Source organism: Agelaius phoeniceus, chromosome 3 (assembly GCF_051311805.1).
Source record: "Agelaius phoeniceus isolate bAgePho1 chromosome 3, bAgePho1.hap1, whole genome shotgun sequence".
Lineage (NCBI taxonomy): Eukaryota > Metazoa > Chordata > Aves > Passeriformes > Icteridae > Agelaius > Agelaius phoeniceus.
Window position 1 is genome coordinate 9,744,771 of NC_135267.1, and position 25,153 is coordinate 9,769,923.

Sequence of the window (25,153 nt, forward strand, 5' to 3'; positions counted from 1 at the left end):
TTTATGATGTCAAAGTATTACTCACAGTTCCGTGCCTCATATTTGAGGACCTCCAAAGCTCCTTTTAAATTATACTTTATAGAATTGAAAAGAGAATAGTACCTATTTAACATTCAGAGTAAAATCTTGTTCCAGTCTTGAATATAAAGATGTACTTTTTTATGTCTGAGCCTTACTTGAAAAAATTTGCTATGTCGTGTGTCTCATTGGGGTTCAACTCCTTTCTGGTAATTCTAGCAGATGGACTGCTGTCTATATGTAAGACTCTTGTCTGCCTCCTTGCCTTTTCCATAAAGCTAGCCTATATTCAGGAGAAATCATTTGCATGGGGACCTTGCCTCACCTTTCTAATGCAATATGACACATCTTGTCCTTTTGTTCCTACATTGATTACTCAATATGCTTTCTTCCAGATATTAAGCACATAAAATGAAATGTAACAATCACTCAAAAAAATATCAGTGACATATATCTCACTCATCTATGTTTTCATGGTTACAGAGAAGTAGCTGAAGTCATGTGGGAGCTTTGTTAGTGGAGGCAATCAGAGTTGCCTTTTGGGCATAATCTATTACTGACTTCAAGGAGTGTAGTAATTTGGCTGGGATTCAAGAAACTGCTGATTGACACACAGCCTCTCCATCTGTTGGCCACTGTCTAGTTTATCTCATTATAACTAATAGAAAGTCAACTATGAATATTTACCAGATTCCTTTGCCTGCTCTCAGGGTCTTTGGTGTTGATTATTCAGACCAGAATATATAATAACATATCAAATCTGAAATGTTAGTGCCTACCCTGGTGGATTGGGTTTTACATGGCCAAGCCTTGCTAGTGGGGGCTGCTTCAAAGGTGGCTTCAGTGAGAAGCTCCTAGAAGCTTCTCCCATGTCTGGCAGAGCCAAAGATGGATGTACTGTGGATCAAGGCTGGGCCAGATAGAAATGGTGGTTATGTCTCTGTGATAACATATCTAAGAAGATGAAAATTTATCATGCAGTTGACTCCTGGCAGGGACCTGCAGACCCGTGGAAAGAGAAGCCCATGCTGGAACAAGTTTCCTGGTTAGGACTTGTGACCCCATGGGGAACCCATGCCAGAGCAGCCTGTCCTTGAAAGACTGCACTTTGTGGAAGACCCACATGGCAGCAGTTTGAGGGGATCTGTTGCCTGTGGGATGGACTCACAGACTCTTGGAGAGCTGTCTCCCTTTGGAGGGACCCCACAGTGCAGCAGGAAAAGGACTCCTTTCCCTGAACAGTGGGAGAAACTGCCAGTGATGAACTGACCATAACCCCCATTCCTTGTCTCCCTACACCACTGGGAGAAGAAGTAGAGCTGGGAAGGAGAGAGGGGTGGGGAGAAGGTATTTTTATAGGCTATTTTACTTCTCATTATCCTGCTCTGATTTTGATAGTAATAAGCCTCCTGCATGGATGTGTTTTCATAAGCATCAAAAAATGATAAGGTAAAGAATTGTACTTTAAAACAGCAGCATTCTCTGATAGTTATTTACACCTTAATTAGAAAGCAATGATTACTCCTACAGTATGAACAAATATTAATAATATTTTGGTCTTGCAAGTTCTCAAGTTTAGTTATTTCTGGTCTTTGCAAACTTTTTCTAGCATTTTTGTCAGTATTGCTATCATCAGTAATAGGTGGTGAGAGATCTTGCTGTGTAACTTATTCTTTGTCTCTCAGTACTTCTGCTTGGTTTAGCTCTCAATTGTTGTTTTCCACCCATGAGCTCTGGCAGGCTTCTGGTGAGCATGGGAGACATCTTTCAATAAAAACGGGTCATTGCTTTTGATCTTCTATATTCTTTTTTGCTTTTCCCGTCATTCTTGAGCAATGAGCTTACTCTGTCTTAGCTGTTTAAAATGTCCTGAAAACCTCCTTTATATTCAGAAACAGCAAGGTTAATTAGGTGACCAAGCCAGCTCTCAAACTGCTGGTAGCAAATGAGTATCTGTCCACCCATGAAGAAGGCAAAATGGAGTGACTTTCACCACACAGGCGTTGCAGAGTCTGGCGAGTATTGTATGGCTTTTGCTCTCTTTGACTGGTAGGATGGCTGGAGAGGGGGATGTCCAATTTCACCTTGGTGCTCTTCCTTTGAGCCCCTGTCTCACTGGGGCTGGAGTTTTTGCTTCATGATGTCTGACCATGAAGCAGGATGTATTGTGTAACATTGCTGCTTCTTTGTGAGGCTCTGCTGTTCTTACTGGGTGAAGATTATGATATGGATGGTTTTTGTTTCAGAATAGATTGGGAAAACATTGTCCTGTTTAAAAAAAAGGATGTTATCTATTTCCCCAGCAAATACCATATTTTCTGACTGATGATTTTCTAGATTTTTCTTAACAACTTCAAGTGAGAGAGATGTTTTGACGTCCTGTGCAGAGATAGAGATCTACATTGGATGTTTTAGAGCTAGTGTGTTATTTGTCTTCTGATGATGATGGTGGTGGTGTGAGTTTGAGTTTGGGCATTTTGGGGGAGTAACATGCTAAGTCAGAATGTGCTTACATTGTGTCTGCTGCCTTGATGAGAAATTAGTGTTTGAGCCCAGATCTGGTTGCATTGAAAGAATTTAATTTCCCTGTGTTGCTGGAATTTCATATTCAAGAAATCATTAGATAAGTCAAGACAAGTTTGTGTTCAGTTCTTTATACAATTAAGCTATTTCAAATACATTTGTTTTTTTGCTGCTTCAGTGATTATTTTTCTCCCCTTCTCTTAATACCTCCTCAAATTTACCAGTGCTAAATTGCCACTTTCTTTTGAAATGTAAAAGCAAGGTCATCTTATAGCTTCAGATAATATTAGTTAAAATATGTCTGTAAAGTGACAGTAAAGAGCTATGCAAAATAGAAGAATTAATGATCAGTGCTAGTGAAGGCTGGATAAAGGGAAATCCATCACAGCTTGAGATCCCTGACAGCAGAATTGATGTCTGACCCTGTTCTATATTTTTGTAGTATGTTAATTTTGAAAATCTTCTATTTGTCCACATTTATTGAATTCTTTTATTTTCTGGAGACTGCTTCTCCAGCTTGCCATCCCTGGTTAGTCTAATTAAAGAAATACAAGCTTTTATACCATTCAGCTGTTAGTTCATGGTGTCTGTAAACTGCACCATCACTGTACTAATTTGCAGAAACCTTATGTTTTCCTAGATACCCCTGAAGGCCTGGAGTAACACTTTTTCCTTTTTTTCCCCTCCCTTATTTTTAAATGACAGCTTTTATTATGAAGTACAAATTGACCTGAAAAAAAGGGATCATTGATTTGATGCCATTGGCACTGTTCAGAATTTTGCAAATATGTGAAGAGGTAACATAAAGTTTTCTCAAGGTGTTCCCCACGGACAGTAGTCATAGAGAGCCACAGAAAAATTCTTTGTTAAGGAGTTGGCAAATTAAATACAGGACACTAAGAGACCTCTCTCTCCTTTTATAGTTAGAACAGAAATGCTTGAATCCTACAGTGCCAAAGTCTTACTCTTTCATAGAACATCACATCAAAGTACATTGTACATTTCATTCTTACCAGATTCCTGAATTATATGGATAATATTAGCAGCAAATTCAAAAAGCACTAAGGAGAAACTGCCCTGTTTTCCTTTTTGGAAACAGAAAAAAAATGGAGAAAAAGTTGTTTTGAACAGTATTAAAAATCAAAAATGCGTTTTGAGTAACTTACTGCTTACTGTGATGCTATGATTTTTGACAAAATAATTATAGATAAGATAGAGATGAAAGTACTTTTAATGTTTTGGGGTTTTTTTTCCATTAAAGTACAGTATTATGTGGAAAATGGAATTTAAATGGGGAACTGTGTTTGTCTAACCTGCTACAAGAGAATCATTTGAGTAAGAGTATCATTGGGCCAAAATACCACTTACTGGTACAGAATTCTCTTCTGGTGTACATCACTTACATTGTGTGTTCAAATTACAACAGGATTATATGTACAGGTACTGAAGTCAGTAGTAGTGTCATCTTAAATGTTTCTTCATATTCCTGCTGTACTCCATGTTGATGATATTTGTTTTGGTAGGACAAGCCTGTGACAGTACAGTAGGCTACACCTCCTGTTGACTATAAAGGGAATAACTTCCTTCATACCTGACTTCCATGAGAAAGCATTGGTTCTCTTGACTCATCTGCATAGATTATCGAGAAGTAAATTTACAGTATATGTAAATAACCATTAAGACATGTAAAGTTTAGTCTTGAGAAGAGTTAAATTTTATATAAGAATCCCCAAGAGAAAGTGAGTTTTACTTAATAGACAAAATTCACAGATTTTTAAATATTTCCAGCTGAAAACTTTCTGTAATTCTCCCTTTTTGTAATAGAGAACCTGGTATTAGAAATTATACCCTTTGGATTAAATTACTGGGAAGTGAAATTCATTAATTTGTTAGATATTGTAAAGAGATATGATGTTGCCAAGGATAGAAATATTTAAAAATTTATCTACATTAGGATATGACTTATGACTTTATTTTCTTTGCAGTTATTTGAGCTGCTAGGCCCTGAAGGTTTTGAACTCATAGAGAAACTCCTACAGAACAGATCTCTGATTCTGGAAAAATCTTTGACTTGTCCAAATGATAACAGGTTCCAGGCTCTCCAAGGTAAGTGACTACAAAATTTTTGTTCCAAATCAGATAAAAAGTAGATTTCTAACTGTTCTGTTTTATTTCCAACAGTAGTATTGTCCATGTGTAATTTAAAAACAAGCAAAAAAATCCCAGGAGACAATGGAGGAATGTATTTCTGGGCTTAAGCAAAGAAAGTCTGATTATACAGAAGAAACAAATATAGATTGCATATATTTATTTAGTTTTTAACTGCCTGTGGGCATGTGCAAATTTTGAATGTATTAACAGTTGCACTTTTCCTGTTTTAATGGATTACTCTGGAAATAATCTGATCTTCTATTATTCCTCATTTGCTTTCCTGCTTCCTCTCTACTTTGTACTATCATCTAATGTAGGCCTTGGGGAAGAAAAGCACAGTTACAACCACTTCTGAAAATAATAGAGTCAAACTTAAGCATGAATAAGCGAGAGGGTGAAAAAAAGGAATTCAGGTTTTGTACTGTCATTTTTGCTTTTATAAGTTAATATGTCTGCACCAAGTAATTATTTTAAAATAAGTTTTACAGATCATTGGTTTAAAACAAGTCTTATAAGTTTCTTCTCTGACAAAAATAAATCTGATAGCATATGGGTTGTGACTTGGGATAAATCTTACATGGACATAGCACCATGCAGCCCACTGCGTGTTCGCAGCATATGGAGTTGGAAAAACGTGAATAGAGCCAGTAATGGTGGACTTATGTAACTCCAAAATAATTTTAAAATGCAACTGACCCCTTTTAATGTTTGTCTTCAATGAAACATTACATAAGCAAGTGTTCAGAAGTTCATCTCTTGCTGTGCTAATGGTTAGTCTAAACTCATCAGAACAACTGTTAATTTTACCTTTCATGATTTCAAAGATGATTGTCTTGCTGTATGACAAGGCTTTCTGTCCTGATAGTTTTCCTTTCTTAGGTCATGAAATAAAAAATTAAAATACATTCAGTATAAATTGAATTAATACATTTTTCTCCTGTGTACAGAGTTTAGTTACAGGAGTATTTTCTTCTCACTTAGCAGAATTAGTATTTTGGAAGCTTTTATGAAATTACCCTTCATTATGCCATCAGTAAAATCTATCACAGTAATTTCTGCTAGAATGTGGAGGAAGAATATTTTCAATGTTATGTTTTTCAGACAATTGAAAAGCGTTAACTGATTTAATGCTTTTTTTCACTGATGAGAGAATCCTTTCTTTAACTATGGTAAAAAAGTCAGTGATATTAAGGGTATTTTCTCTGAGACTGAAGATGCTCTTGGTCCTGAGTTCAGTATTTTAATTTTAATAAGGTTTTATTCTTTTTAAGTTGATCAAAATGGTATTTCTAATGGGGAAGTCTTATCTTTCCAAAATTTCACTTGGGGAAGAGACTAATTTCTGTCTGCAGAAATTTAATCAATTTTGAGTCATTTGTGCCTTTAAAAAATTAGCACAAGTCAAGAAACTGTACATGTGCTGCTTTTTTGTACCATGCTGTGTTATTTGACTATTTCTTATGTAATTTACTTTCATGACAGTAAAGGTGATTGTTGTGTTTATCAGACAAATCATGTAACATTTCTTTGCCCTGGTGTGTTCAGTCTGAATTAAATTTGGTCAGGAAATTGCGTCCGTTGTTGTCCCCTTCTAATACGAGAGAGAGAGAGAGAGAGAGAGAGAGTTAAAAGCTGCAGACAATATGGTGTTAATGTGGACATTATGACAGTTTATTAGAATTTTTTCAATGCTCTTCAACGAGTTATTGTTGCCTTATCCAGTATGCATGCTGTAAGATGTAGGAGTTTCACTGTTGCTGTAGGTGAAAACCAAGCAGCACAAATTGTTCAAAATGTCAGTCAAGTGGGTTTATTTGATGAAAAAAGGTTTTCAAGTTTTTTGCTTCAGAGTTTGGCTGCAGAAGTTCATATGAAACCTAACTAAGTATTTAATATGCAGTCAAACCTATATGAACTAATAATCTGTTTGCAGAAATTTGAAAAAATGACATTTAAAACCACCAATATTGTTAAAATGAAAACAAAATAAATCTCTCCCAGCCTGTTGTATATAAAAGACTTGGTTGTGTCTTCAGTTTTAGCCAGTACTCATCTCAGAAAGGTGAATGTAACTGAGCTTTTTGGGTCCCCCACTCCCCTGGATTTGTTGTTTACTGTAATTGTTCTGTGGTTCTGATTCTTCTTCATAATCCTGCTGCTTATTGATGTAAAAGAAAGGACTCCTTGTGATTGTATAGAGTAGGATAGATTTCCTCACTTGTTCAGGGAAATTGCATTGTGAGTATGCTTTCAATGCAGTCATGTTATCTAGTTTATATACACTAATTGTTATGTGAAGAGGCTGTTTAAAAAAAACCCACCCTGTTTAATCTGTTGTCACGCCATCCTGCTTATCAGCGCATGTATGTAAGAGCAGTGATAAGAGGCAAAGTGGCATTTCCACTGTAGATGAAGTTGTTACAAATACAGAAAACAAAAAATGTCCTTCCTTTTGCTGCTAGTCCATCCCCTTGCTTTGGGATTAAGTGTATTTTAGATGTCCTGCCTTTGGGACATGACCTGGTTGTACTTCTAGATGTCTTGAGCCCAACTGCTGCATAGTCTGCATAAAGTTAAACTATTTTTAAACACACAATACACTCACACATGCACACACAAACCCTCCAAAACAAGCATGAAGCCCCCCAAACCTTTAGAACAAAACTGGGGGGAAAGATGGAATCCAGTACTTATGGAGATGCATCTCTGTTATCATATTGCAGAACAGTGCAAGAAGTTTATAGGAGAAAATGCTAAACCAAATTATGGTTGTCAAGTCACAATTCAGTCTGAACAAGAAAAGTTGTTAATGAAGCAATATCGTCGGGAAGAAAAAAGAAATGCCAGAAAAGAAAAACAAGCTGTGGAAGATGGAGAAGGTTCTGGAGAAGGACAAATGTCCTTTGATCCCAAAGAGCTGCGGATGCAAAGGTAATAAATCCCAAAAGTTGAGAAATGCTTCTATTGTAATTGCTACTTCAACATATCATAACAGTTTATTTTCTTTTAGCTTGCTTTGGTGATAAGGTGATTCTGACTTCAAGACACGTTTTATTACAAGCGTAGAATTTTTTTTAATATGAAAACCTAATTTTCAGGAAAGAAAGCAGTGATTTGCTTAATGAGAATCTTCTTGATCTCATCTCTGTGGGCTGGAATTGCAGATTAGTGGGGTAGGCTATCTTTCTTAGTTCCTGTATGCACACTGCTTGCTTAGGATTTATGAAGTCTGTACTAAATCTATCAGAACTATCTTTCTTTTTCTCTCTCAAGATTAATGGGTACTATTTTCCAAGTTGACAGCTAGAAGGTAGTGGGAGGAGTAGAGGAGGGAGAGAATAAGGAGCAAATAAGCTGTTGTATTTTGTATTGAGAAAAATATAGTGAGACTGGTATCTAACTGTGAAATCATGTTGCTGTGTTGCTTAAAAAGAGTCAAAACTACTTTTAGGAAAGCCTTGCATTTGTTGGATTGCATTTCTGAATTTTACCTAAACTGTATGTTTTAAGGTTTTGGTCTAACTAGTGCCAGAGAATAATACTGTAATTTTTTTTTAAATTTCATTTCCTCAAATCTTGCTCTGACTTTAATATACCGTGCTCGGTTTTTGTGATGGCAGCCTGAAATGGGCAGAATTCCTGCAGGTATTTTTCTGCCCACAGAGAACTAGCGCTGCTGAATGCTCGAAGTATGCCAGTCCTAGGTAGACAGAGAGAGATGAGCGTCGAAAAAATTCATTATCCACATGTCTATGATTCCCGAGCTGAAGCTATGAAAACATCAGCATTCATTGGGGGTGCAAAGGTAGGTTGGTGCATGACCCTTCTTGAACAGTACATCCTTCCCCATGAGTAATGTGCAGCAGGGTTCCCTTTGTTTCCTTAGTCTCCTCCTTCTGGAATCCAACGTATGAAGCAGTGCTTCTTTGCAGAGGGTTTCAAACGCTTTGATATATTTTATTTTTATTTCGACGCTGGAAGAAATAATATAATTTTCAACTGATGTATTTGCTTTTATTTCTAGGGTCATTTTAATTCTTAAGATATTCTTTTTCTTTCTTTTGGATACCTTTGAATTGACTTTAACAAAATAAATGCTTTATGAAATTCTAGACCTAATGGATTCTGAAATTTAATAAAACAGAATTATCTTTTTTGGGGTTTTGGGACTATTTTCTGAGTAGTAAAACTGATTATTTTCCATTTGGGGGGTTCAGTTCTATCTACAAAAAGGATAAGTGAGATTTGCTTTTGGTTTGGATCCATTTTTTGGAGGAAAGTGATAAAGCATTGTTCAAAGTGAGTTATTCATAATGACACTTTCTGTTTTCATACTTTTAATTAATTTTCCTGTAATACACTTTCAGGTGTTCTTACCAGAGTCAGTTCAGCGAGAAAATAATAAAATGTATGAAGAGGTGAAGATCCCCCATAGTGAACCGATGCCTATTGGTATTGAAGAGAAAATTGTTTATATTAAAGACTTAGATGAGGTGAGTATACCATTTCAAAGACATTAAATTGGTTTTTACTTTGCATTACCAAAATTTAACTGGAAATATTGCCAGTTTTTCCAGTGATATGTGATAGGTAAATGCAGGCAGTTAATTTCTTCACTGCTAATTTGAAGAATATTTATTGGGGAATGTAGTTCAGTGGTACAATCCCTTTCATGTTGAGTCAGATTCAAGGAATTGTTCATGAGTTGCAGTTCTCCATTCCTTTGCCATTACATTTTCAGTTATTTATGGTTTTGAGCTGTGATCTGAATCAATGAAATGAAAGTATTACAGTGGTTCTGTTCTCTTCTGAAGATCACAGGAGAAAGTGAGCCTGAGCTTCTGTACCTTGACCTGTACAGGTTGGCTTCTGACTACACAGCACTATTCTGCACCAGCCTTACTGTCTGATGCAGTTCAGGGGTGTTGAATATGGTGTTATGGACTGTGTGGGCTGCAAAGTCATCTCAAAATGTGCTTTGTTGATAGAAAGTAAAGAGCAGAGAGGAAAAAAGAGGATAAAACAAATGTTAATATTTCAACTTTTACCGATTTAAAATGGTGAAAAAGCTGAGGTAAGGGAAGTAAATTTCTTGTTTGTTATTTACAGTCTAGAACTTGCAGTACTCCACCACAGGTAACTTTTTACTCCTTGTTGTATATGTCAAATCTATTGAAAAGGGGAAGATTTGGTATTGATTTGAACAGAGATGTAAAAAGCAAGCTCTGTGTACAGAGAAGGTTTTATGTCTCTTAGTTCTGCAGCATATAACATGGATATATTTTTCCACCTTTTTCTCTCTGGGAAAGCAGGAAATGAGAATAAATGCAAAGCACTTTATTGGGATTCTGAATAAAGATTTAACTCTTTGAAAACAGAAGGCAGTTTTAGAATCTGAATCTATTCTTTTTGCTTAGGTGACAGTGCTATGTTTATGAATTGACTGACAGCCCTTAACAAGATTGAAAAATACAGAAACTGCAGCTATTGTCATTTTATATGACAGTATTCAGCATGACAGCTTTCTGCAATAAAATGTCTTTTTCCTAAGTTAAATAATACCTACTAATCTGTAAACTTTTTGGAAGAAGTACCAATATTTCAAAAGGCAGTAAGTGGTTCCAGAAAAAATATCGTTCAGACAGAAAAATACCTATCTAAAATGAATAGTTTTGAATATTAGTATTCATATTTGAATATTAGTATTAATATTTGAATAAAACCAGTTTGTTGGTTTTTGCACATGTAATATTTAAAATAAATGTTAAAAAATACATCAGTTATACAAATTTAATCAGTAATTGTCTCTTGCAGATTGTGTATCATCAAGAGGTCTGCTTTTCAGTTTTACAGTGAAATTTTGAAACAGAAACCATCTTCTTCAGAACTTTATTCTTTGATATGATTCTTATTACATGAAATCAAATAGAAGTGTCAACAACAAAACCAGTTTTGATTGTTTGAACGCACATGTATGTAATTCTTGCTCCTAACTTTAGTATTGATTTGAGACAACAGATGTCAATTTCATGAAGTTTGTCCAGCTGAGGACTTCTCAGCTTCTTGATTTCAATAATGATACTTATAGATTTGAAATTTGTTAAATAGAAATTTTTTATCAAGGAGCTAAAAGAGGCTGGAACTCCCAATGAGTAAGTTAAGACATCCTTTGTTAAGATGTATCTTTGTTAGGGCAAAATTATTTTCTTTTTGTTTTCTCTGCACGACTGTTTTAAATCTCTAAGCTCAGAAACACCTTGGTTGGTGTTTCAAATTTTTGCCAATTAACTGGAGTCAGTTTAGAGAGCATGAAGATTTTCTGTCAATATGTTTTATTTTGGATTAAGTAGTGTAAGCAAAAGCAGAAAAATAATGATTTTCAGGTGTTTCCTAGCATGTATAGGTGCTCATTAAATAGCTCTATTGTATCTCTGTATGGATATTTTTGCAGGATTATCTAAAATTTGAGTAGGTGGTCAAGGAGTAGAGATGACAGTAAATATAACTAGATAATTCATGACTAGGAACTTCTAAAGACGTCCTGAGGAAGTTGACAGTTCTGCTGCTGTTGACTACTATGAGGTGCCATTAGTGGTAGAGTTTTGATGTAAGACATTTAGTCCAGACATAAAAGTACTCAGCCTGTTTAACAAGTCAATATACATGCAACTCATAATCCCCAGGGGGAAAAAGGCACAGAACAACCAAGCCATTTATTGTTGCTGGGCTTTTGAGTACTATGTATTGAGCTTTATAAGCACTTGCTATTCTCTGAGGAGATCTTGACGGTATTAAAAATTATAAATATTCTTCTTCCCTTTCTTTTTAGTCTGCATGTTTTCATTTGCACAAAAATAAGTTTAAGAACTCTCTATCTGTTTCTCATGATCTATGTGATTTTGATCACATGGTCAGCAGGAGAGTATTTGTGCAACATTTATTGCAGCATACACCATTGCATTTCAGCTTTGAAACTCCTAAGGTCAGAACTGAGTTCATAAGGAGTTCATTTATATTTTGAACTGTTGGTCAGAAGTTCAAGCTCTACATCATATAAGTTGGAAGTAATCTTGCATTTAAAATTATTTAAAGTATTAGTTAAGATTAGTTTAGATTTTCTTACTTCCTGTAAACACAAGTTGAGAAGAGATGAGAGAAATGTATTCCTCTAGACACTAATTCTAACAAACCACATTTTAAACATATATATACTTCCTTTTTTAATAGTTTCTTATGTGAAAGCATAAGGCAAAATGGCAAAACCTCTACAAACCAACACCAAAGGCAGCAGCAATGCCTTAGACCAGGACAGATATTAACACAGGGTTCTTTTCTATAGGATTGGCAGTGTAGCCAGGGTGCATCTGCCACTGCACTCCACAGTGAAGAAATAACACATTTAAGCTAGTTTTAGTACTATATTATCTGAAATCTTATGGATGGTATTTTCAAGGTAAGTATTTAGTTTAGTGAGGGCCTCCTTGCAAAGGGTCAGAGTTTTCCTAAAAGGTTTATGACTTCATGATTAGTGAAATAACTGCCTGAAAGAATGCAGGTGCTAAGATGAAACTCAAATGAACTGATAAAGGTCCAGATTTTTACAGCTACCATTCCTACTTAATCCCATTATGCACTGCAAATATGAGACCTGGAGTGACCAACCCTGCACAATTTGGCAGCCATAAAAACATTCCATAGCATGTCATAAACAGCTGGCTTCAGCACTCTCCCACTTTCTGTGGTGTTCCTTTTTCAGCTTTGCCTCCTACCTTTCTCCATTGTGATCTGAACTGCTGTGTCACTTCCCCCAACAATCTCACTCCACCTGTGTTGTCTCCTTTGGTTTGCTTCCTACCTGTGTTGGGTTGGGAGCAGGAGCTGGTGGCACAGAGGGAGCTGTGCTGCTGCTCAGGAATGTTGCTGGTGCTCAGAGGTGGAAGGGTGCACTGCGTGCCGTGGAAGGACTTGCAAAGGGCTCTTACAGAAAGGCCACAAATCCCACCCCCAGCCCCCTTTGTGAATATCTGTTTTTCTTGACATTTATTATTTCTCAGAGAGCTGTGGTTTTACCACTGTTCAAGCACAGGTGGTTCCTAAGTAGCTGCTTGGTCACACCAGTTTAATCTAAAGTATTATGATTCTACTGTTAGTACAAGTGATGTGCCAGCTACGTTGTTTCAATAATGAGAATTGTAAAAATTGGGGAAAGACAAGCTTTATTATCTTTATTATCTTTGCTCAGTTGACATGCAGCTTGACCATTAGTGAAATATATTTTTTGTATTTATTATAAAGGTGGTTTTGTGCCAGGCTTTTTGCCAAATAAATGTACCTTTAAAGTCATAAAGTTAGGCCAGGGAAAGTTACTCTTCAAGATTGTGAAAACAAGTTTTATCAAAAAAATTGCTGATTGTGAAAAATTACTTCAGCTTTTTACCTAAAGTGGGCGTTCAGGGTAGGATTTATTTCTTTTCTTCATGTTATTTCCATTTCCTTTTACTAGCACTGCTTAATGATCTAAAGAAAGGTATTTTTTTTCTGTCTGCATTATGTGAAGGAATTATTACAAAATCAATATGCTCTCTTTTCCTGTAATGTTTTCTTGTTTTTAGAATTGTACAAGGTAAGTCTACTGAATTAAAGTATGTGTGTTTTTGGATAAATTACATTGTTCACATCCAGAATATTGGATCATTAATTCCAAAGTTGATCTTAGTGCATATTTCAGTTGCTTATTTTCCAAACAGCAATTGATGGTTGAACCGTTTGGAATAATTTAAAAAAATATTTTGCACTTATTGAAATCTTGTCATTTATCCAATGAATTATACTCAGAAATTGCTCTGAGGAGAGTTTAAAAGTTCTGTAATCATTAGCCCCAACTTAAGACAAGAAAAACCATGTATGTCAAGGTACAATTGCTTTCATGGGTGGTAGTGCATATTAGGGATTGCACTCGGTCTTCATATTTCAGAGATGGGGTGCCCAAAGAGGGTTGAATATGTGCAATACCAGGTGAACAAAAATACTGGAGTTAAGATTCAACACTGATGATGATCTTAAAGCCTACAAGTTCTGGCTTAACTTTCTTCAATATGTGAGTTAATGGTATTTTCTCATTTTTTTAGAATTTCAGATACTATATGTAAAATTTCTGCATCAAATTGTTTGATTATTTCACTTACTCTTAAGTGACGCTTTTAGGCATTGTTTCATTAAAATTCTAGAAATAAATATTATTGCTTTGGCTTAAAGCAAGCAAAAATATGTGCTTCATGCTGAACCAGCAGTTTATTGTCCATCTTGTACAAAATTATCATATTTTCCATTAAGAAAATTCTGTTTCTTAGTAGAAACAGTTTATTAACTCTTCATCAAAAAGATCTGTTGCTATGATGTGCAAGCTGTAAAGTGGTGTTCTGATTTTAAAATTACCTGTAATCTCAGGTTGCAGAAGTGCAAACGCGCTCTGTGACTTGCTACTGATTCACCTTTGAAAGACACTTGCTATGCTTGAATATAATTCATTGAATGTAGTATTTTTAAACATGTGCCTTACTTGACTGCAGCTTTCACTGCAGATAGATATGACTATATGATTTCCTGAATGCTAAGTTCTTTTGTCTTTCAGCAATGAAGAACATCTTCCCATTATGATAAATCAAAAAGTATTTTGAAAAAAAAAAAAGTCTTACTTTATTGATATAGCTTTTAATACTAGAAATGGTACTATAACATTTTTCAGGATTCATAAAACCTTTCTACTATTCTAATATGCCTTTGACAGTAAGATGAGTTTTTTTGTGCAATAGGATCACTGATTTTAACGAGTGCCAGATCACTAACCTTATTTTGTGTAACACCTTTAAAACAAAAAAAGATATTTAAATAGTTTAGAGGAAAAAACCTGATATGGTCATGTCAAATTGATCTGATACTGTATTTGAAATACAGGTACATTGCAGGGATAGCAAGGCTTTATGCATGTTATAGTACAACTTTGAATTAATTGCATAATGAAATGTGAAAGTCTGGGCTCCTTGATTTAACAGGACAAGTGGATGTCTCAGCTTCAGTGAGGCAGAGTTCTTAGGAGCACAGCTTGGGAGTATCAGCAGTTATGACCACTCTCCAATAACCAGGAGTTTGACAAGTTGAAAACTTAACACCAATGGAGAAGATTAGTAATGAAGTAGGTAGATATAAAGGAATAAATATGTGATTAAGAAATACTTTACAGGTGGATAATTTTGTCCAATAATTTGAGATTATTGTTTCAAACATAGTTCCACCTATGTCTACTTTCTCCTAACAGGAAAATCTTTTTTTTTATCTGGAGTCTGTATCAAAATATATAAAGCAGGTTTCCTAGAATATCAGAATAAGAGCTTGAGCTAGTGCTGAAACAAGAGAGAAAAGAATGAACTGTCTCAAAAGAGCTGAACTGACCATAAAGATCTTCTCTTTTAAAGTAATGATAGTAAAAGACCAAAAAAAATATAATCATTTTATATTTTTCATAGTTATTGTTTTAAAATCATATTTTTAAATGCTTGTTGGTAAGGACTGTGATTTTGTAGTAGTTTGCCTTTAGAATTTGAAAACTGTGATTTTGACTCACCAAAAAGCTGTTTGGTACTATTACAGTCTTTGAGAGGACCTATGTCTTAATGCAGGATAAGAAATTGAAACTATTTTCTCTGAAGCATCTCCATGTTTGGCAGGTGTGACTTCTCTGGAGTCTGTCATCCATTCTTAGTCCAACATTATCACAGACTTAAAAAAAGACAGTAATATATACATTTTACATAGTTAAAAATATTGTTTTAAACTACATCTATATATATAAAACACATATGTACAACATGTATATGGGGTATGTGTATATAAATATTTCCCATTAAGAGTTGGTTATTAAAGTATCAGAGGCTTTTAAATAGACCACTATTTTATATGTCTTTCTCTCTGCCTCCCTCAGCTTGCCAGATTTCTACTATTTTATTTTTAAGAAAGATCTGTATGCAAAGGAGATAGTCAAGCCAATCTCTGTCGTTATAAGAGATGTATGTAGGATGCAAAAAAAAATAGGGAATGATGAATAATTGGAGGTAGATGAGAACTGAAGCATGATCTGATGTCAGATTCTATGAAAAGCAAAAGATGGCTTTCACTGAGCAGCAGCCTGCACTTACTGGAACAATATGTGTCTATCCACCATTGTGGAAGTAATAAACAGTTCACCTCTTTTGGGATAGGGAGGAATGAAGGTAAAGGAAGCAAATATGTCACGTCTCACATAAGTTTTGGAAGTAGGCATTATATAATTTATCAGATGTAAGCCTGTATTTGCTCAAACTACATCCTTCTTGGCCTATTTATATGATGTGGCTTTTATTTTTGGTATGATGATGTGGATCAAATCACTGTAATGTGGCCATTTTAAAACAGACTATATTTATACAAACTGGAAGGATTTTCACCAGAAAAGTAAAATGAAATCAGGCTTTTATTATTGTCCCATAAGAATGGGGATTATAGATACTTTCTTATCATTTCGGTTTACCACGATTACAGAAGAAATTGATAGATAACCACTTGCACCCACAAGTCTTTCCAGATTGTACAATATGTCTGATTTAAAAAAGCAACCAGCATAGCAGTTAGCAAGGTAACTCTTTTCTTATTCCAAAATAGCGTTCTCTTTCTACTTCTGCCATAAACCTGTCATTTGGTAGACTGACAGCAGATTTATTTGCTTTGGTTTGACACTGGGCAAGTTGGATCCTTTTAAAATCAGACTGAATGAAGATTTCCTTTGCAGCGTGTGCTGTCTTAGCTTATCTACACAAATTGTTCAGAAGACTTTTCAGTGTAAGACTTTTTTTTTTTTTTGGCCAATAGGCTTCTCCTTGTTTTCAGCTGTAATATAATGCCCTTACCTACCTTGTAGTGTCCTGAAATGGAATGCTTAAAATATGATCTGATCATTTGTTCTTTCAGTTGCATTTGTCCTAGTCTCATGTGCACTTTAGTTCAAGACCTTTTGTAATCTTGTGCTTTTAATTCTTTTAAGATTACCAAGGCATTTATCTTTTTTCTTTAAAAATCAGGTTGCAGGTGCTGTTAGGATATAGTAGATTGTATAATGCTGAGTGAATTGACCACCAAACCACAGCTGCGATGCAAAGAATAAATTTATTTCATTACCTCGCCAGCAAGGCTGGATGGCAGAGACACACAGAGACACCAGCTCCCTCAGGCTTAGCTCATCCCAGCAGGCAGAGCCACCCAGGGACACAGGCTCCCTTAGGCCTAGCTCATCCTAATGGACAGAGGGGCAAGGGGGAGGTAGCAGCCCCACTACCAAACCCAGTTTATCACAAGGCTGTGCCTTTATGATCTCTCTCGAAGCAGGGGGCTCAAGCATGTCTGTGAGAGGTCTGTGGGAATGTGTTATCTCAACACAGGAATCTTCTCAGAATACTTTTCAAAACAGGCAGAGGATGAACAACACTAGGCACAATAAATGGAGTTCTCCCACACCAAGATTCTTAGCAGTCCCAGCCACAAAGTCACTTTGAGCAAAACTGTTACATACTTGTCAAATCATCTGGTTTGAACCCTTTAGTCCCAACAAGCACTTTTTTTTTTTTGTGTTAGCTTATTTATTTACATACTCATAATAAGACCCTTTTAACATCTTGTAAGTTTGATGGTGTTACATGAACAAACCACATTTAAGACACTGAAGATGCTGAGAGGGGCAAGGATGCTATTGAAAAACTGGTAAATATGCTCTTTGTTGTATGTGTGCTTTTATGTACACTTTTATTTTCAAGGGCTTGATACTAATGACAACAGGCAAAACCCACTAGTAAGTGTAGATAAAGCAAGAAAAAAATCCTTGTGAGTAAAAAATAATGTTTTCAAATGTCCTTTCATTAGTGAGGTTGTAATTGAAACTTTAACAGATCTTCTCATTTAGAGAGACTTTGTTGATTCCATGTACAACCTTTTTTTTAAAGAGCTCTGTAAAATCTGGCATTATCTCTTCTTGGGCAGAGAAGTTCAGAAAGAAGAGCAATTAACTGATAATATGGGTCAAAGTCTAATAGGGGCATCTGTACTGGTGAATACAGAGAACTGCATTTATTTTAGTCTGTTCTTTAAACTAGCATGGCTGTGTATAATACACAAAGCAAAAAATTGCTTTAAAATATTTATTAGATACTGTCTTGTAAGAGTTTCATATATTACTGTAGTTGTTTAGGTTGCTCCTTTTCATGCAAGTAGTAAATATGAATAGGGAAATGGACTTTTTAATATTAACATGAGATAAAATTGACTGCATCTGATTTGAATAAAATGTTAAGCCTGTTTCATTTTCTACACAGCTGCCAAGTGTGTTCATATTGTGTAGTGGTGCCTCTGGAATAGTTGAAAATCTGATGGGAACACTTACAAAGACAAACCAGTAAAGGGCAGCAGCTGCTGAAAAACACTTGCTGAGCTACTGTGGGAGTAGATGCATCTGCCTGTACCTAGAAGTAATCTAGCAAAGTACCTGCTTTTACCTGTCAGGATTTTAATTTGTGTAAAGATTCATGCAGTAAAACTGGTTCTGAATACTTAAATAAAGAAAAAAATAAGGGTGGGGTTTTTTTTGCTTTGTTTTTGTTTGTTTTGTGCAGAAGAGCACCACTTCTGAGCAATTTTCTCATTCTTATAGCTAGTTTAAGTTCTTCTTGTAATAAAATACAAACCCAGATTTGGCAGTGTAGTGTGCTATTACAGGATACAGCCAGTCTGGAGGAGATTATGCTACCAAAGATGAGGTTTTCAGTTTTTGTTTGGCTTAGTTTGAGAGATGTATCTCAGGGGGGGTTGTGAGAGTATATGTTCTCTTTTTCATTGTAGCATATTTCATTCACTGGTGATGGTAATGCACAAACAAAAAGAAATTTTGCAATCAGAACTAATTAGACAAATTTTCCAAATAGCTTTTAAAACTGTTGTACTTTTTGTCTTTTGGTACTTAAACTTTTATTGTTCCCACATGTTGGTGACCCTATCACACAAGGTCATCATCCCTCACCTATCTTTTATTTTCCTGTGGTAAGAAAACTTCTGTGAACACTGCTAAGTTTAGCTGCAATTCATGAAAACAAAATAGCTGTGTTCTTTTAGAATACTGACTATGCTTGTGGTCTTTTCTTGTAAAATTTAGGAAAAAGTCTTCTAATATGTATACTGTAAAACAGGGCTGCCATCTTGCATAGCAAAAGTGTCAATTTAAGTGAAATGGGGAAGAAAATTGAGCTGAAGAATGATTATGACAGCAATAGTTAATCCTCGGGGAATATTCTTCTGTTTGCCATTCTTTCATTTTTACTTGATGTGTTAAAATTATTAGTAATTTCAGCTATAATTACCTTCCAAGGCATTCTGATAGTTTTTCTGGGCTTTGTTAGGTTTTGTAGGAAGAAATAGTTTGTTGTGGTAACATAAGCTAAAGTAAATAATTTGAAAACGTTATTCTGAAGTGCTTCTACATTAACAGATTAAATATTCACTTCTACATGAACATTTAGAACTAATGCCTCTGCATGCATAAAATAGTATTGAATTAATTAGGGGTCATTTAAAAATAAAATACTGAAAGAGATCTGTGCTTCAAAACTATACAGTAATATGAAATGTTCTTAGCCTGCTCTTAAAAAAAGGGTTCCTTGCTTTCAAGGAAGATAATATTGTGGATTGATTTTTGTAGAGTAAACCCAATGACCAGTAAAAATTCAAGAAGCATTTCAGATGGACATGTTCTTACACAGTGCAGCTGCATGTAGCTCAAAAGAAATGCAGCTTTCTGGTTCACAGCATTCTTTTCCCCTTGTACTTAATCACTGTAATATTTGAAATCCAATTATGTCTACCTGGTGACTTTGCAGCTGTTATGGGTTTTTTTTGGCCTCATTAAATTATCATAACAAGTGAAATATTTAAATTGAGAAAGCAACTTTTTAAGTTAATTTTTCATTCTTTAGTCATTGACTCGAATATGGACTTTAGTATAAAGCACATGCAGAAATCTGAAAAGTTTTTAATTAAAACAACTCAAAGTAGTTTCAGTTGTTTTGGTAATTAAGACTGGAGAATGAATAACGTGTTCTGCTGCATCCTGTTTAGGGAATAGCCACTTCTCAGTGGAATTTCACAGTGTGAGTATGGAAGAATGCAGTAGTCTGCATTACTTTGATAGCATCCCCAAAGGCAGACTTTCAATCTTAGGAGTATTCAGTCTTCATTTAAGGTGAAATACAGGATAGTATCTTAAATTGTAATTCGAATTATACCTAAGACCAAAATTGGTTTTAATTTTTAAGAAATGTAATCTCAGAGTGAGAATTTTGAAAGCCAAGGGAGGTATATGCTACTTCTTAAACACTGCAATATTTAAAAGATTAACTCTCACTCAAATTATTTTCGACAAGTTGTGGTTTGTCTGATTTTAATGTTGTCTTTAATTAGCATAAATTTCTGTATGCTCCTTAAGAAATGAATCTTTTATCTGAGATGAGGATGGACTGTGTCTTTCAGTGGTAGGAACGGGACTGAGATGGTTCATCAAGGGATTTACTTAGAAATCACCAAATAATTTTAAATATTTTTTAAATATTTTGGGGTAGAGGAGCTATATGACTAGAAGACTGACTTTATAACTGATGGGCTATGTTATTAGTGACATTCTTTCAAAACTGCAACAAGAAGAAAAAGGATAAATTTCTCTTGATATGATGCAGTTGTTACAAAATTCTTCCAGCTAGTTCATAAACGGTGATTCACAGAGGAATTCAATTACCAAAAAGTAATTTTTATGTAGTTTCGTAGCATATCATAATCTCTTTACTTGGGAAATGTTAGCTGAAATAATTTTGTATTGGTTAGAAGAAAAGACTTCAGTTCCTATGCTGCATGTTAGTAGCCTAACTTTTTTTTCAGCAATAGCCAGAATGTATGTGGCTACTTTCTCAATGCCTTCGTTATCTTTCCTTATTATTTGCTGGGTTTCTCCCTTTGCCTTGCAGTGTCTATATTCTTGAAGAACTAGGAAAGGATTTTGTATATTAACTCTTTGATTGCACTTGCTTTTGATTCAGTGTGCATCTAATAGTGATGGTTTTTTCCTCTTAGAGATGCACTGTGTTTTCCCAGCGGAATAAATTATGAGAGCAATATGCCATCAACAGAGCCAGGAGTCTCTTTTAGTTGTATTTAAGTATAAGAAATAATGAGAGTGTTCTCTGAATTGGAAAAAGCCCCAACAAAACCTGAAGAATAAACTGTAGCATATGAACATCATCAGTTTCCTCGTTGCTCCATGTAGAAAAGTCAAGGAGATAGTGGAGATAGATCCAGCTCAATACATAGCAGGCCAGGACATCTAAAATGTTTCTTAAAAAATTGTAGATATTTTGAACATAAACTTTAAATGTTTTTTTAAAACGTGTACAGTTTTTTGTGCTTCACTCTCCTATAGTGTTAGCTTTACACAGCATAGTTTTTAATTTTATAAGGAAGAAAACCTTTATTTGGTTACATTTAATATGGATGAAATGTGATCAAATTAAGCCCAAATCCTTCTATCCTCATAAGACTTTAACTTCTGAGGTTATTAGGAAATGCCACAACTGTTGCCAATTTTCCTTCAGCTGCATTAGTTCAAGGTAATTTTTGTGTGTAATTCACAAATGGCATCAGAAGGCTCCAAGAGGAGGCTGTGTTCTGATCTCCATTTCATTGCTATAATCTGGAATAATTCTCTTGACATAGGATACTTTTGAGTTTGCAGCAGTGTCACTGAAATGAGAATCTCTCCTGTGTGTCTGTTTGGATGCCAAAACTTATGCACATTTTCTGTAGAAAGAGTTGCTTTTATGGAAAAATCTTTCTGAAACACTTTGTTATCCAATTCCTCAGATCAAATCACCAGAGGGTATAATCACTCTGTCTATAATCTTTTGTCATATTATAACTAGGTTGATAAACACAACACAGTTCTCCCTGTGAGGGGAGGTGATCTCCCAAACCGTTCCAGTTTTTTAACCCAGAGCAGTGAAAGCCTTGTAGTGCCATAGTGGGGTTCTGTCATGTCCTTCAAACTGATTTGGGATATATACATCCAGATGTCTTTGGATTTAATCTATAGAGTTGAACCCGAGAATATTTCGCAGTGTTCTCTTTTTAGTACAAGAGTAAGTGGTTGAATAATTCAGAAGTCTGTAGAAAAGGTATGACTGCTGCAGTTGTTTGTATAGTGTTGTTCATCAGTTTATAGAATGGTTTATATAAAATAAAGTTGGTGACAATGTAACTATAGATTTACAAGGATTTTTGTTGAAATTGCTTCAGGCATGTAAACTCTTAGCTGTCATATATGAAGGTAAATATTTTCCCTAAAACCTCTTCATTTTGAATAGATCGTTTTTCTTTCTTCAAGAGTGTAGAGGGCAGGACTCATGACAAACAAAACAAACAAACAGAAACAACAAGAAAAAAAAATCAAAGAACCAAACAAAACCACAAACACACAAAACCAGAGACAGAGGCTTTTTATTCTTTGACTTGTTTTGGTTTTCACTTGCTCTTTTTTTTCAAGGAGGACCTGTTTCCATAGTTGGTAGGAGAATATTATGCTCCTGAATTTTGCTGCAATTTGTTTTTTAAAGGAACTGTTCTGGACTTCTCTGGATGGAGTCTGGATCTTCTTTAGGGAAAGTTTGTTTCTTGAACAGCACTCACTGTTATGAACTGCCCAGAATTTTGACATTTCTGAGAATTGAGTAATTCAATAAAACTCTCAGTGTTTGGCAAATTTGAAATATAAAACGTCTCGAGAGGCAATGTTTAATGACGATTTAGAAACAACATTCCAAAAAAAGCAAGGTCGTAATAATTTTCATAGTTTTTGTGTTATGGTGACTTTGAGCTGGGGTGATCCTTTAATATGGAATGAATATATAACTTTTTTTTCCTCTCAGGATACTTCCTTTTACTCCAGTGACCTCTGTTAGAATCCAAGAGAATTTTGCAGTGTTCATTTTGAGTTTAAAGATCCTAATATAGCTTGAAAGTATGGAAATTCCCCTGGTTTCTGATGGCCACTGCTACTTAAATACTTACTGCATTAACCAGTGAATGTGGTGATAATTTTAAAATAAAGACTCTAAAAGATGATGTTTAATTCCAATTAAGAACATATTTAAAGAAGTCTTATATGGGCTCCTCTATTCTAAAATATCAGAGTATAATTTTACCCTTGTGGTTCATTATTTCTTGTTTCTAGGAATTCTTCTGATTTCTTAATCTTATGAAAGGACTAGAGCATCTTTTGGGTGAGCAGAGTGTGAGAGAGCTGAAGAGGAGGCTCAGGGGGAATCTGACAAGTGTATAAAAATACCTGATGTGAGAATGATTAACAAAGAGGGAGCCAGACTCTCATCAGTGGTGCCCAGTGGCAGCACCAGAGGAAATGGGCACAAATTAAGACGCATGAAATTTCATCTGAACAGAGGAGAGTAGTTTTTTTACTGAGGTGGTGGAATACTGGTACACTGCTGAGAAAGATTGTAGCAACTCCATCCTGGCTGATGGTTGAAATGTAGCTGCATAGGCGTAAATGATCCTGCTTTGAGCAGAGGGGCTGAACTGGATGTTTCTAACTTAAATGATTCTGTGATCTGTGGTTACTGCTCACAGTGACCCCAATGGCCCATACCATGCAAGAATTGCTTTCAGTCCTAGGCTAGTCAGGTGTAGCAGGTATGATACGTGTTGAAATAAGCTGCTGGTTTCTGGTGCCCTTTGTTATTTGCATCTGTCTAACGTGTTTTACTCCAAGCTTCCTTTATAGCACATAACTCTTCAGGTACTACGCTCTGGATGAGATATAATTTGTACTTACTTGAAGAAATTGTAATGCTGATTATGGCCCAAAGCCAGTCATAAGCTCTATTTGGTACGCTTGTATAATTTTCATATCTCTGTGTATGCTACTTGTTCCTGCAAAAATTGTTCCCCTAAGTCCAATGAAATCTCACTGATATGATTTGGTGCTAAATGGAGCAGATCCAAACATCATGCAGTTTTTCTTTTACGTGTTATGAGCCTTTGCTTAAAATGTATATGCACACTTTGAAAGACAACATTTCAGTCTTTGGGGCAGATAGGAAATTATATTTTCAAATAGTTCTCCTAAGATAATAGAAAAAATAATTTTACTTTTATGCTATTTATATAGTTACATTTTTATTTATTTCTCTTCCTAAATCTCACGAGCTACCACTTTTTCATGGAAGTAGCAGAATATGAAAAGTATCATCAGGAGAGGGAAGCTGTGGCAGTCCCCAGATATAACATCTATGTTTATTTCTGGGTGTACCTTCAGTAACAAAATAGGATTTACACTGGCACAAAAGTGCTTAAGTGTATAGATGCATACTTAGAAAGCAGGGGAGAACAACTAATTATTCATAATTCAGAAGGATAGAGGGAATGTATTTATTAAAATGTGTATGTGTATATACATACATATAAAAGCATATGTTTGGGTGTGCATATGAGTATATATGCATAGGTACGTGTTTTAACCAACAACATTCTAGGGGACAGTGGAGGGGAAGGATGACCTAGAGATTATTTATGTGTCAGAACAAGGAACATCAGAGCTTTGCATCCTGAATTTCATGGCTTTTATGTAAAAAAGCATGGATTAGTCATACTATTACCAGTTAGATCAATTAGCTTTTTAACTGAAAGTGTAGTAGAACAGCTGACTGCAAAATGGGATTTGTTTCACCTGAGATACATAAGGTACTTTGCATAAAATAGTTCTACATTAAAATTAAGCCAATGAGTAGGGAAAATACTGAAAACTCAGCCTTGGCTTATGGGTGCAATGGATTATCTCTAAGATAAATGGGTATAATCTTATTACTTTGTTATAATATGACAGAAAAAGTCATCATTACGGAGCATTTCTACAAGGCCTTGGTGATGAATTGCATGACTAAAACTCTATCTTAAATGCTGATGGTCTGTGCTATTTAGAGCAGATGCTGCCACTACTGTGTTGCTAAAGCAGTTGTGTTTCTGAGCTGAAGCTTGCCTGCAGACTGAACTGTATGGACTCGTTCATTAATATTGCTTTAATCACTTAAACAAATTTATCCTATTTTTAAATTGCTGTCAGAGCACCAACACACAAATATCTTTCTGATGAAATTTCTGGTTTAGAATATCTTGATTAAGTGTAATCTTATTTATTCATAAATGCATTAGTTGTAACAATAAATTCGGTGGGAAAGAATTGGAAAGCTTACTGAAGTAAAATCAGGGGATTTATTCATTCACATCACAGCTGCTTTGAGTATCATCTGGTTTGTGGAAGGCGTTGCTTCTCAGT

General features: G+C 35.3%; 1 protein-coding gene across 1 annotated transcript in view; it reads left to right on the forward strand.

Moving 5' to 3' along the window:
* ASCC3 (activating signal cointegrator 1 complex subunit 3) overlaps positions 1-25,153 on the forward strand; it is a 250,456-nt gene that overhangs the window by 36,470 nt on the left and 188,833 nt on the right. Inside the window, exons 5-8 of the mRNA XM_077176551.1 lie at positions 4,527-4,647; positions 7,416-7,623; positions 8,356-8,497; positions 9,060-9,185. Coding sequence (XP_077032666.1) covers positions 4,527-4,647; positions 7,416-7,623; positions 8,356-8,497; positions 9,060-9,185 — 597 coding nt within the window. The remainder of the gene's footprint in view (positions 1-4,526; positions 4,648-7,415; positions 7,624-8,355; positions 8,498-9,059; positions 9,186-25,153) is intronic.